The following is a 13,813-nucleotide window of genomic DNA, read 5'->3' as shown; positions in this document are numbered from 1 at the left end:
TTAGTTTTTCCATGTAGTTTCCTACAGTTTATATGATCATGTTCTGTAATGAGTTATAAACCTGAATAGAAATAATAAATACCAATGTACAAAACACACAGGTTGCCAACTTACGATGATTCAGAGGCAAAAATATTAAAAGGAAGACAAGTCTGAAGCATTCAAACTTTCACTTAGGATTTTGGGCATCATCTGTAATTACTGTGCTTGAGAATATCAGTTTAAAGCAGTGATGGTGAACCTTTGGCAAAATATGTAACATGGGAATCAACAGTCCGGAAATGGAAATATAATCACTACAGTTCTGGCTCCAGTTGCTGGGATTCATGAGGAATGCTGTGCTGGCAGCCACAGAAGTGAAGGACAGAAAAAAGGTGGATGGAAGGAAGAGGGGAATTGTCATGTCACATCATCAGCAAGAGGTAGCTCAGGCATTGAGGAATGAGGGAGGAACTGACTTGGGTCATTTAAAGATTTTCCTACCTGAAGATCTGGTAAAAAACTGAAAATGTGCAGCTACTTACTGCAAATTAATTTTTGTTTGTTTCTCTTTTTAGGATAAAAATGACTTGAGGAGAGCTGAATACATGCTCCAGCAGGCAGATAAATTGGGCTGCAGGCAGTTTGTAACTCCAGCTGATGTGGTTGCAGGCAACCCTAAACTCAATTTAGCTTTTGTTGCAAATCTCTTTAACACCTATCCAGCCCTACACAAGCCTGACAATTCATCTTATGATCTCAATTTATTAGAAGGTACTCAACTTACTAAGCATACAGAAGATAAGAATATTAGTGATTTATATTTAAGTATTCCTTCTAGGTTGTGATGTAGGATCCCTGTGTGATGGTGCCTGTCTTTCTCACTAGCAATCAATATAAACCTTAGAAGTGCCTGTTGCTGTGTATATTGTTCCCTTGTGTTAGCCTGACCAAGTGGTTATTCCTGAATAACCTTCTATAATTCATTTGCAGGAGCAAAAGCTACCTTCCTACTTTCCTTCCAGTTTCCTATGCTTCTTTCCATACTATTTATATATTAGCTGATGCACAAATTCTAGCTTTTCCTAATTTACAGTGCCATACTATGCAGCTTGTGGGAACAAGTTAAACCAGCAGCACCTGTATTCAGTTAACCAGAATTCCCAGGACTTTTTACGAACTCGATGTTTTGATTCACACACTTCTTCTCAGCTCCAAGGCTGAAACAGTCCCTTTTGATTCTAATTAACTTTATGCAGGTGCTGCTGGCTTAACTTGTTCCCACAGCAACTGTAATAGTCTTTAAAAGTATTTTTCCCATACTTCATTGATATATATTTGTGTGTGTTTGTTTATTGCCTTTTAAGGCAGGAAATTCTTTTTAAAAAAAGGCTTCTGTATCAGCAACCTATATTAATCTATTGCATCAACAACCTGTATAGATCCTATTGTATCAGGGAGTTTGGCCTTTAACTGTATAGTTCAGATCTCTAATGCTAGAGATAAAGGGATAATTGGTAACAGTCTTTGGCTGTTGCCCTTGCTGTGGACCAGCTAATCTAGGATAATGAAATGGCTCCTGCCAGTGTGTTTCACAGTTGTTCACTGATCTCAAAGGAATGTGAGAATCAGGGGTGCCGCACTCGGGAGAATCATCAGCAATGTTCACATATTCCTCTGCACTGCCTTCTCCTGCCTTCCTCTTACTGTTCCTATCAGGTTTCCTTTCCATCTAGGTGAGTCCATCTTCCTTTGCTCCTGTTTTTTCATAATTTGTCTGTGCTGCTGCATCCCTGTGTCACAAATCTTGTATCCCCCAGACCACTCCTGTGTCAGGCTTCCTGCTCTTCTCGCTTCAGCTGGGTGCCAGCTGTGATAGAGGTACCAGAGCACAGTCTTCCCTTTTCAGCTGTGATATCCCCAGTCACTGCAGTCCCTGCTGGCCAGGACAAATGATTGAAGGAAAGGTCTGGTCTTCCTCTGCTGCAATTTTATTAGAAATGTATGCTCTCGCAAATTTATACAGGAGCTGCGTGGAGGTGGAATATGTTTAGTTCAGCTTCTGTGTTCTGAAGACAAAGTTGCTGATGTGATTCAAAATACTGAAAACTTGGTCAAATTTGGAAGTTTTCATTGGCATGGCAAAAAACCAGCTGAACTAGTTTCTGGACTTTCCTGAAATATTTAGATGAGATCAAATCTCAGCTAAAAACAGTTGTAAAAACTTACAATCACTTGAATGCTAGACTACTATTTCATAATGGTAAATACTGGTCAAAATTAACTTACTATTTATAGTAGATATTTTAGAGATGGGTAATCATGCGAATGCTATCTGTTCAAAGGCAAGTAGATGACTCTTCTTTGCCCCCAAATAACAACTCCCATGATGTCATGTAGACCTAAACCATCAAAATAGTTATTTTAGCCAAAAGACAATGTTGTTAATGTTTTTTTCTGTTAATATGTTTTATTTTCTTTCCATAAAGTCCTGTGTTTTTACTGTTATTTTCTCAAGGTAGTGATATAAAATATGACATTAATTTCTCTATAGTTTCATCATAGATTGTCTGTTGAAATCTGACTCATAATTTATAATGCTTTCCTGTTTTGCTTCATGAAATGCAGATTTGACCCCTCCTAATGTAGGTACTGTATTTAGTACTTTTCTGTACTCCATAAAAGTGTTTATTCTGCAATTTTTCTTCTTTTTTTTTTTTCCTAGTGTTTAATCATCTCTGTCCTTTTCTGGTTGATTTTTTGCATTGTTCTTACATGTTTCTATTGTTTTAATATGCTGTCATAAGTAAAAGAGAAGGAAAAAACCCCACAGGTGTGATGCACATAAAATGGGGGCAAGAGTTGCAGTAAGTCAAACACCATACAGTTATTTCAGTGGGTTTAGCCAGTAAGGGCTTTCCATGAACAAGATGTCAAGCTGTAGGCATGTGTGGGTGAGTAGAGCTTTCTGAAAGTCTTCATTTTCCTGCATAAATTCCATCTTTTCAGTGACTGCTCCACCCCAAGGGTATGATGTGGCAGTTCTCCTGAGTTTCAGATAATAAATTCTGGGCATAAACTGACATTTGCCCTGATAATACTGAACAAGACTGGTGATGTGCACTTTAGTACAGAGAGAGTGTATCCCTCAGGAATACTGACACAACCAAATGAACACTTGACATTGTGTGGGGGTGGAGGGGACAGCCCTGACTTCACTTAATGCACAACCTTTGCATGTTGCTCCTGTTCTGAGGAACCTCAGCACTCTGGAGATGAGGTCATACAGAAAGCTGAGCTCTTGGGGGGAGGAAGAGGAGGGACCTGTGTCCACCCCACCCACCTTTCCTCCAGTGTGGATGTCCTCTGGTGTTGCTTAGATTACTGCAGCCTTCATGGCTGTTATTGTGAATTACTCCCACTCAGGCTGGCTGAATTTAGAGTGCAGTTGCATCTTGAGCTCTGTTGTCTTCAGAGAGAATCTTAGGTATTTGGAGCTCTTTGGATTCTTGACCCCTGTGCTATGGCTACTCCCCACTCAGTTCCATGGTATAGTGATCTCAAAGAAAGAGATGGCAATAAATATAAAGGATACTACCAAATTTGCTCCTCTCTCTTTTGTGTAGCTCTGCCCCCTTTCTGCAGTTTTCCAATGATTTTGGCTATCTGCTGCACCACTCAGCAGAAGATATGCTCCTGATAGGATCACAAGGTATATTTTGAATAAAAGAATAGAGAGAAAAAATTGATCAGTTCTCAGCCATCTGGAAAACTTACAAACGCTTATGTGTTGCATGATAAAGGGATTTGTTTAGAGTGGCATATTAAATATAGTATGCTGGGTTTAGTTCCTGGATTCCCACTATCCAAAAGGGTCCAGCCCAACTTGCATGCTCTTGCCTGCTTGGCTACTTTGGATTCTTTCAACAATGTTAAGCATGCCTTTTAAAACTCTCACTCTGAGTGCAGTTGCTGAGTATGTGTTTTTGTAGCTACACTGTTTAGTAAGAGTTCATTAAATAACCCTGGTACTGTCCTTGCAATGGACAAGTGTTCCTAAAAGCACTTTGCAGTCAGTACTTTAGGTACTGCTGCAAATGAACTCAAAGCTCAGTAACCCTAAACACTTTTAAAAATAAAGCAAAAGGTACTTGCTTCAAAATATTATAACCTCTAAAGATACTCTTTATAAACTTAAATTATATCTCATTCTTGAGTTGTGATGGGTTCTTTTTTAAATGGGAAACTGATATTTTTAAAAACTTTGTCACAAAATGTGATTCTTCTTTTAAATTTTAATGTGGGAAGAAATATGAGAAACAAAGCTGACTGATGACCTTGCAAAATAGTGTTTTTCCTTGATTCAGCATATATTCAGCAGTAACTCTTAAGTTATTTTTACAAGTAAATATTTGAAACAAACACTAGTTCAAATTGCGTATGAAAAAACTCATAATTTAGAAAATGTGTCAGTAGGATGAATATAAACTATTTCATAATTACAGGAGAGTAACTGGTAAGCTGGCTGAAACTTTTTAAATAACATTTATTCTGTTAGAAATTGTGAACTACAGCTGAAATTTCTGAAGTCCAGAGCTTTTTGTATAAAAGGCTAAGAGACCTAGATTCAAATTGTAACCTTGATCTAAAAATCAATGTTATGACAATGTTATGCATGGAAAAATAATATTAAAGAGGTTTTCTTTCTAGTCTAAACATAAATACATGTTGAGGCAGTAGTTTCATTTTGGAAAAACATTCATTATTGTGTAGTCAGCCTTGAACTGCAGTACTAAATGAGACAGTTGTCATGCTATATAAACCTCATCAGACAAACTTGGTATCGTTACCCTCTAAGGAGCAAATGAGAACAGCAAAGAAAAATCTTACTTAGGTATTTGTGCTTCAGTCCAGAGAAATCTGTTCTTTCATTGTTTGGGGAGGTTTTCTCCCTCCTCAGTGTCCTCTCTGTTTTCTTAACTGTGGGAATGAAGTGATGAGGTTATTCCAAGCTCACATATTCAGGCAAAATATTTTCTTAAGTGTGTTTCTTTGCTGTAAGAGAAAACAGCTTATGCAGCACTGATTCACAGGCAGTTGGCCACAATTACATTGTTAAAATTTAGGTAGTGTTTATGTAGAAAGTCAATGTGCTATTACAAGCTGTAACTTCATAGAGAAAGAGAGTTGGTTTGGGACTCATGGTGGCAATGGATAAAAGCAATGTAAGTCAGGAAAGTGAAGGTTGGGTTTTACTTCCTAATTACTTTTCTGCCAGTTCTCATAAGCAGAATTGCTGGTTAAAACTGTGAGGATAACTGGCCCCCTTGGCAGCTTCACAAATGTAACCAATACATCACTGCCTTGCTAAGTCTCCAGTGCTAAAAACTAAAAAAGTGAATTTTGTTGCTTTTGGGAGGCCCTTCACAAATTAACCCTGGCAGCTTCTGTGTGGAGAGAGTCGAGCTGTAGTGTCTGCAGCTTGGAGCAGCTGCAATATGTGTGTTAGTACTAACTTTTAATAAAAAGATGCCATTTCAAATAGATTTAACCATACTGTTGAATGCAATTGTCACTCAGTTTTAGGAAATTATTATTAATCATCACTATTTTCTTCATGATATATTATAGTCTATTTTATTTCATCAAATTGTATTTACTCAGAAAAATGTAGCCTAACAGTACTCCCTCTAGTGCCTCTGTCCCTGTGGCCAGAATTAAGTGAGTCTGAATTGGACATTATTGTCTCATGTATTACCCAGTATAGACACTGTTAGGGAAAGTATGAACTCATTTTAGGGAGGGAAGGGGGTATGAGGAGTATGAGAGCCATTTAAAGATTGCTTATTAAAGTGTTTTCTCCAATAATTTATTGAGAATTATATTTGTCACCATAGGAGAAAGTAAGGAAGAAAGGACTTTCAGAAACTGGATGAATTCACTGGGTGTAAGCCCATATGTTAACCATTTATACAGGTAAGGGTTTTTTAAAACAGCTATTGGACTTCCCTTGGATGACAGGGCAAGAAACAAGGGAAGAAGAGAGGGAAGTTGTATTTCTACTAGAACAGTAATTTCCAGGTTTCCAATTAATGTGATAGGAACTTCAAAACTGCTCTGTAGAACCACATTAAGTAGTATCATACTCAAATAGTCTAACCATCATCTAGAAATACTAGAAAACCTGAGAAGGTTTTTATGTTGTCCCGTCACTCTGCTGTGCTTTGAGTTACATTTTTTTAAAAGCTGAGATAATTGTGTTTTTTGATGCGTGGGTTTTTTTCTCAGTAGACTGTAAGGAGCTGTGCAGAGTGGGGTATTCCCTCAAAGGAAGGGCTTTATAACATGCTTTTTAGATGCTTCTGGTCGCTTTCAAATTGTGCCAGCAGTTGATTCAAATCTTGTCAATAAAAGATGAGACAGAGAGAGAAACTGGGAGCATCTGCTTCCATGTGTATTTGCTGTTAGGTTTCATTGTGTCTGTTTTCTGACCTCTGTAAAGCGATCTGTAGGTAGCTTAATGTGGAGAATTTCATTCAGTAAGTAGCTCAAGGGGATTAACAGGAATGCAATATATAATGGGAAAATAATACTTTTACTACTATTCTTTTTTGCACAAGATAAGTACCTTGGTTTTGATTATTCTTTAGCAAAATACATCTGTAGGTGCAGATAAAGCATCAGTATTTAACATTTGGAAAAGTCTTGAGGAAACTAAAACTAGATCAATAAATTAAAACTCTTTAGCAGCTATTTTGTCTATGCTCACTCTATGAAAGCAATTAAATAATAGAAGTTCGTAGAGCCTATAGGTGAGCTTACTTCACTAAGATTTGTGAAACTAATGAAATTAAATGCAGAATTTGATCCATATAATTGCTGAAATCAAGCAATAGAATATAGGCCAGTTTCTCTACAGAGTGACACACATTTTTATTTAAATGTCTGGAATTTTTCAGCGACTTAATTACACTTTGAGGAGTCTCAAGTACTTACTTTCATTGTCAAGATGAGCTTTTGTGCTTAAAAACGTTGTTTTCCTCTGGTCTAGTGACCTTTCTGATGCTTTAATCATCTTCCAACTGTATGATATGACTCGTGTGCCGGTTGACTGGAACCATGTCAACAAACCTCCTTACTCACTGCTCGGTGGGAATATGAAAAAGGTGGGTAGATGCTCTGGAACACAGCCCAGCTTCACTGTCTCCTTTGTGCTGATTGTGTTGTCTGGATTTGTGTGCTACTGACACAGTCCTGGGGTGGGGAGAAGAAGAAAGCATATCTTCCAGATATTATCCCAAGGAATAAATAGTAGTTATAGCATATATCACTTCATAAATGTGGACACCTTTTGGCAATATGTATTTTATGGTCTGGTTTGGATATATAAGTGAAAGTTTCAGGTCTGACACAGCTATCACAGCTTGGTGCTCTTATCCTGTGAGGTGTTTCCTCACAGCTGCCCAGAGGATTTGTGCAGGACTTGCAGAATCCAAGTTTTCCATTAGTTTTGTCACTGTAGAGGATAAAAATTACTGTATGTTTAAGAAGAACACATTTAAATATATTTCCAAGTATAGTTTTGATATAGGTATATTTTAATTTGCTGCCCTAGTGAAAGTGAACTTGTTTTTTTCAAATGTGGCAAAAATATAATCATTTGAATATTACACACTTGCATTTATAGTAAAAACTGTGTTATTTTAATCACAGTGGAGGTAGAGTAGAAATCCTTCTCCAGTTTCAAATCTCACCATACGTAACAGTAAGCCAAAGTTATTCAAAATACACATAGATTATAGGTCTGTATTGCAGTAATATTAAGGTGTTTTCATTATTTGCACACAAAATTTATTTTTAGATTGAGAATTGCAATTATGCAGTGGAACTTGGGAAGGCAAAAGCCAAATTCTCACTGGTTGGTATTGCTGGACACGATCTAAATGAGGGTAATCCAACTCTGACTTTGGCTTTGGTATGGCAGCTGATGAGAAGGTAAGCTGGGCATAATATATGATAAATGTGTATATGTGTGTCTGTGCATGCCTGTATGTGTCTTGTATATCAAGGCAAATTAAGGCCAGTGGTCAGTTCACCCAACGGGTATTTCAGAGAGCAATCTCTAAATATCCCTCTTCTCAAAGATAAACTTTTATATGTGTTTTGTAATTTTCCATACTGTGTAGTGACTGAAAAACATTTTATAGCAACTCTTAAAACCTTATAAACTAGAAACTGGGATTAAAATTATAAATCCTACAGCAAAGTAAAAAGAGCTCAGATTATTTCATGTTGATTTCATGTATCTTTCTGTAAGTAGAGAGTAATTTAAATATTTGTAAAACCCAAGAAAGAGGTAATATATACTATAGTTAAAAGGGTAAAAACAATTGTAGGTCATCATAGCTATAGCAACATAACTATCATAAAATCAAAATCTTGCTAGTGTACTGAAGAAAAAAAAATTATAAAGTGATTTCAATAAAGTTTTTTTTGCAAATGTTTTCCACAAGGCAGTTTTCTTAGACTGATTGCAAAACACTTAATACTTTTTTTCCTCAGACTATTGTGATTGAGTTTTCAAGGTGACTAGGATGGTAGGGAGCCATTTAAAATCATTAAGTAAAATTAATTATGGTGTGCTGAGTTAAATACATGAAGAAGATGTTACAGTGAATATTATGAGGTTTGGGATACTATTTTTTTCTTGAAACCACTGAAAAAGTGATTTAAAGTACATTATAAGGTAGTAGTTTATAAGGTAAGGGTACCTTATGAAGAGAAGTACTTGGCATTGTTACTGTGATGAAGTAATATTTTACTTTTGCTTGTAGCTTTGTACAGTTTGAAGAGTTGAGTTCTACTACTCATTTTAACCTGGGCTCTTGTTTTCTTTACTGAAGGTATACTTTGAATGTACTATCAGACCTGGGAGAGGGGGAAAAAGTAAATGATGAAATTATTATTAAGTGGGTGAATCAGACACTTGCAAAAGCAGATAAGAAAGCTTCAATTACAAGTTTTAAGGTAATCAAATTTATTTACTTTTCTTTCCATATACAATCACACCTCAGATTTTTAACCTGGTATGTTAACAGTTTGGCTTTAACAGTGGCTCTCCCATCAGCTATCATAATTCTTTAAGGAAGTATTTCTGACAGTTTGCGAATCCTCAAAAGTATTTTACAAATTTGTTAATAAGAAAAAGAAATTTAATAGCTGGAGTAAGATAGAAAACAAAAACCCCAACAACAACAAACAAACAAACAAAACCAAACAAAAACACAAAAACCCCAAACAAAAACAAAACAAAAAACAAAAACAAAAAAAAAAAAAGAAAAGAAAAAAAGAAGTTTAAGCGTTCAAAGGGGCTTCTGCCTGAAGTTACCAATGTTTGGGCATGGCATGTCGTGTATCTTTCAAATTTTTAGATATAGGCACATGCTTGTACAGGCATGAAGAACAATTTTGGAAATGCTGTGGGCGGCTCACCAGTTCTACTGACAGCTGGTTAAAAAGGTGTTCTCAGAGTGACAGAGCCAGGAGAGGGAGCCCAAGGTAACCAGCGACATCTTGTGTCTTCCTCGGCACCGCCGACGTGCAGCAGGCCTGTGTCAACCAGGAGCTGTTCCCATGCAGCAAAGGGGAACAAATTGATAAAGGAAGCTTTCCTTCCACATTATTAAAGTGCTAAATGTGTGTGCCAGGTGTGTTATGTTGTGTGAATCTCTAGAAATGGCACATTAATAATGGCACTTCCATGCAAGTATAACGTTCTTATACAGGTTCATTGTATAATCAGCAGCAGTTATGTCTGTGATCCACAACAGGAACATAAGTTAAATATTTGAGAGCTCACTGTGGTATGAATTTTAATTAGGTAAGCCTTATTAGGTAACAGGTAATGTAATTTTGTAGAGCAAAATATTCCATTTCACTCTAGGAGGTAACTTAGGTCTTTTCTTAAGAGAGATTTCTGCTTCTCTTATTTCTGCCTAAATTGTAATAATGTTGCTATTAATTAAATGAAAGTCTGAAGGGAACCTGTCCCAGTATCTTGCTTTTGGTATACCTGTGTTTTTGGTTGGACATTGCTTGTTTTTAAGGTCATTCAACTGGTGTTTTTAAGATAATTTAACTGATGCTTGACCAATAAAAATAAGGAGGTACTGATGTAAAGTGACATTATTCAACATTCCTTTTTTTTACTACTATTTTTTTTACAATATTCACATATATATTGTCTATCACTCTTTGGATTTTGGCATTACTATGGCAAACAGATAGTAGAGAATGCAGAAATGCCTGATATTTTACTGTGGACTATGAAAGCCGAGTGCTATTGAATTGCCATTAGTTCAAACACTAAAAATGACAAAGGTGTGTCCTGTGGTCTTGGGCATATAGTCCATGCATTTAATGTCTTCAAGCAGAATTATATTAGTATTTTTAGATGTATAATTAATATGATGGCTCTGTGGGACTTCACTGAATTGGGAATCATAGCTCTGACCTGGTGACAGCAGCTGTGTTGCGTGGCCTGTGCTCGGCTGCTGCTGTCTGCTCTTGGTTTGGCATCAGCAGCTCCTTCTCTGCCCAAACAGTTGGAAAGGAATAATTGCAGCAACAGCACTTGCTCTTTTAAGAATGTCTGTGTATTAAATACGAAACACAGACTGCTCCTAGTAGCTCAGAATACCATCTGAGTTGAGAAATTATAAAAAGGAGCCATAAACTACTGCAGAAAAGAGTTCCATGGCAAGAAAAGGAGAAAACCAAAAGTACTGGGGAATGTAAATATCTTGATGTTGTCTTGAAAGTCTGGTCCTTGGACTTCTATCAAAATTCCCTTCCTTCCTTAGGGAAGGGGGGAAGTTTCATCAAATAAATTTAAACCATTGGTGTAATAATCTTATCAGCACAGTGAACCTTAAAGTTCTGATTGCAGAAAAGAACATTAGATCTCATAAAGGGTGAGGAAACCTTCACATTATAAAGCAACAAAACAGTATGTATGCAAGAGGTGCTGTAGAGTTTTTTGCATTGTGAAGATGGAATAATCAAAGCAAATTCCTTAAACTAATCTTTTGAGTCTTTTTCTTTTAGGACAAATCCATTAGCACTAGTTTACCTGTCCTAGATTTAATAGATGCCATTGCACCAAAAGCAGTTCGTCCAGAAATGGTCAAGAGGGAAGACCTTTCTTACCAAGACAAATTGAATAATGCCAAGTAAGTTTTAAATGCATGCACTGTATTTTCCTGAAATGCGGGAAATGCATGAATTCATGGTGTAATTAACGATTTACTGATTTGTTAACAGAGAGAGATTACACTAATATTAATTGATTTGTTTCAAATGGAATATATTATAAATTCTAACATTACTGAGTTATTTTTCTAGAGTATCTAAAATAAGAACTCAAATTCACAGGTGATATGACCTCCCACCACTGCACTGCAATTGGTTTCTGAATAGCCTGCCATAACCCATATTGTTTTTGACAAAAATAAATGCTTTGATAGCCAGTAGGAAAACATCTGCCGGTAGAATTGCTAATACATGCTTTCTTCACAATAATATCCATTTGCTAGTAGAGCCTAAGTACTGACTGAGCAGATGTATCCCACTATTAAAATCTCGTTTTGTTGTTGTGGACCGTGACACATTAGAGGTGCCAGACAAATGACAGTATTTGCTTTCTCTCGTTTTCAAGGTATGCCATTTCGGTTGCTCGAAAAATTGGTGCTCGTATTTATGCTCTCCCAGATGATCTGGTTGAAGTGAAGCCAAAAATGGTGATGACAGTGTTTGCGTGTTTGATGGGAAGAGGACTGAACAAAATAAAATAATGAAGACACGTAATATAACTTTCTGCCACGTTAAACACGATGAATGCCTCGCAGTTTACAGAGTTCTGAAGCTTAGTATGAAATGAGAAAAAGTGTATGCACAAATACACTCCTCAATTACCTTTTAATAATGTGTTTATATTAGTTAATTTTATTCCATTTCATAACACATGGATTATTTATGGCTAATACTGTTTTCAGAACCCATTCATTACCAAATTAACATCATAGATTTGTATTGCTTGGAAAAAAACCCACCATATTAATCAAGCTTCATTTGTATTAGTTTTCATAGCACTGTAAGAATCTGCATCGTTTTACATATGTTATTTCAGGACCAATTGTGAAACATTGTTTGATTTTTGTGGGTGTTACTTACATGTAGTCATACACGTTTCAAGGTGCATTCCAATCCTGTCCTGTTACTCCAAACTGCACAGAAGTTATCATCCTTGCCTTATTCTTGGAGAGCTTCACTCCTGTTGGAGACAATGAGAGTCTTGTCATTGACTTCAGGGAGAGCAAGTGAAGGCCTATGATAATGTCTGAAAACTAATGAATACTGATTAAGCTGATGAAACTTTTTTTGTGGGAATAATCTTTAAAAAAATGTAGTAGTTTTGTTCTGCGGGAACTCTTACAGTCTGTGTCATATGAAAAAACCAGCAATAGAAGGCAGAAATGTCATGTCATCATTAGGTCTGCATATGTATTAAGTTTTGCAGTTGGACTAAACATCTCTTGGTTGGTTTTTTTTAATTTTTCATAAAATATTGTATCAAGAAAACAATAAAGAGCTGGCTAGTCCAGTTTGGGGCTTCACGTTACTGTATTGCATTTCCTTACAGGTTACTCCTTTGATTTTCCTAAATTGTATATCTTGGGTGCAAAGGTTTTGTGTAGAAAGACTGGTGCATTGTCTGGATGAGATGAAGTCCATAACTATTTTCTTAGTAGTTTTAAAATATGTATTTGTACTCCTTTCTCTGCAGCTGTAAATTTTCACTTGCTGGAGCTGGACAGTTAATAAAGTTGTTACCAGAAGCCAAACAATAAGACAACTAAATTAAAATGACAGCAATTTTTTTAAAGTATGAAGCTGCTACTTTCTCTCAGCTCCTGAAACCAGTTCAAAGTGTGGCAAAACCCACGAATCATGATGAGTGAACAGTTGTACTAAGCTTTACATCTTCAGTATCTTGCACACAACTTATCAACAGTAAGAGATCCATCCATTCAGTTTCTATTATATAAGAGGATAAGCAGTAGTTGAGAGAATTAAATGCTTGGATTTAGATCCAAGCAGCTGGGATGAAAGAGATTCAGGAAGGACACTGAGTGCTGGAGTGGGCCCAGAGAAGGACCATGTAGTTGGTGAAGGGTCTGGAGCACGAGTCTCGTGAGGAGGCTGAGGGAGCTGAGGGTGTTTAGGCGGAAGGAGGCTCAGAGGTGACTTTATTGCTCTGTACAGCTCCAAAAAGGAGTCAAGTGGGGCCGGCCTCTTCTCCCAGGCAACAGCAACAGGACAAGAGGACATTGCCTCAAGCTGCACTAGGGGAGGCCTGGATTGGACATGAAGAAGAATTTGTTCACAGAAAGGGTGATCAGACACCGGAATGAGCTGCCCAGGGAAGTGGTGGGGTCACTGTCCCTGGAGGTGTTTAAAGAGTGGAAGAGGCACTCCGTGCCATGCTCTGATTGACACGGTGGTGTTGGGTCATAAGTTGGACTAGATGATTTCAGAGGTCCTTTCCAACCTAACTGATTGTGTGATTCTCTAAGGGAAAACGCAGAACTGAGAGCGGTCAAGTGGGGGGCGCGGTGTGTGCGCCCCGTGCCTCACCGTGCTCCCTTCGCAGGCAGCCTGCGGGGCGCCGGCCCCTGAGCGCTGCCGAGAGGGATCGGGGGTCGGGGGGTCGCGGACGCCACAGGGCAGCGGCGCTTCCTTGGGCCGCAGCCCCCGCGATCCGCCCGCCCGCCGG

At 37.6% G+C, this 13,813-nt stretch overlaps 1 protein-coding gene and 1 long non-coding RNA gene across 6 annotated transcripts in view; one reads left to right on the top strand and one right to left on the bottom strand.

Annotated features, from left to right (window-relative positions):
* PLS1 (plastin 1) overlaps positions 1-12,901 on the top strand; it is a 44,099-nt gene extending 31,198 nt beyond the window's left edge. For all 3 annotated transcript variants that reach the window (XM_032697437.1, XM_032697438.1, XM_032697439.1), the window contains exons 10-16: positions 558-753; positions 5,877-5,955; positions 7,031-7,145; positions 7,841-7,974; positions 8,883-9,006; positions 11,086-11,210; positions 11,696-12,901. In XM_032697437.1, the coding sequence (XP_032553328.1) occupies positions 558-753; positions 5,877-5,955; positions 7,031-7,145; positions 7,841-7,974; positions 8,883-9,006; positions 11,086-11,210; positions 11,696-11,831 (909 nt within the window). In that variant the 3' untranslated portion in view covers positions 11,832-12,901. The remainder of the gene's footprint in view (positions 1-557; positions 754-5,876; positions 5,956-7,030; positions 7,146-7,840; positions 7,975-8,882; positions 9,007-11,085; positions 11,211-11,695) is intronic.
* The window catches only part of LOC116791458, a 36,939-nt gene that overhangs the window by 22,799 nt on the left and 327 nt on the right, over positions 1-13,813 (bottom strand). Inside the window, exons 1-5 of one of the 3 annotated variants that reach the window (XR_004358756.1) lie at positions 13,675-13,813; positions 12,211-12,310; positions 8,751-8,907; positions 6,976-7,233; positions 4,870-5,034 (exon numbers count right to left, since the gene is read on the bottom strand). This is a non-coding gene — a long non-coding RNA (uncharacterized LOC116791458). The remainder of the gene's footprint in view (positions 1-4,869; positions 5,035-6,975; positions 7,234-8,750; positions 8,908-12,210; positions 12,311-13,674) is intronic. The other 2 variants (XR_004358754.1, XR_004358757.1) reach the window with 2 other exon arrangements.

This window comes from Chiroxiphia lanceolata, chromosome 10 (genome assembly GCF_009829145.1).
Source record: "Chiroxiphia lanceolata isolate bChiLan1 chromosome 10, bChiLan1.pri, whole genome shotgun sequence".
Taxonomy (NCBI): Eukaryota; Metazoa; Chordata; class Aves; order Passeriformes; family Pipridae; genus Chiroxiphia; species Chiroxiphia lanceolata.
Note: the sequence above shows the minus strand (reverse complement) of the source record. Positions and strands in the feature narration are given on the sequence as shown.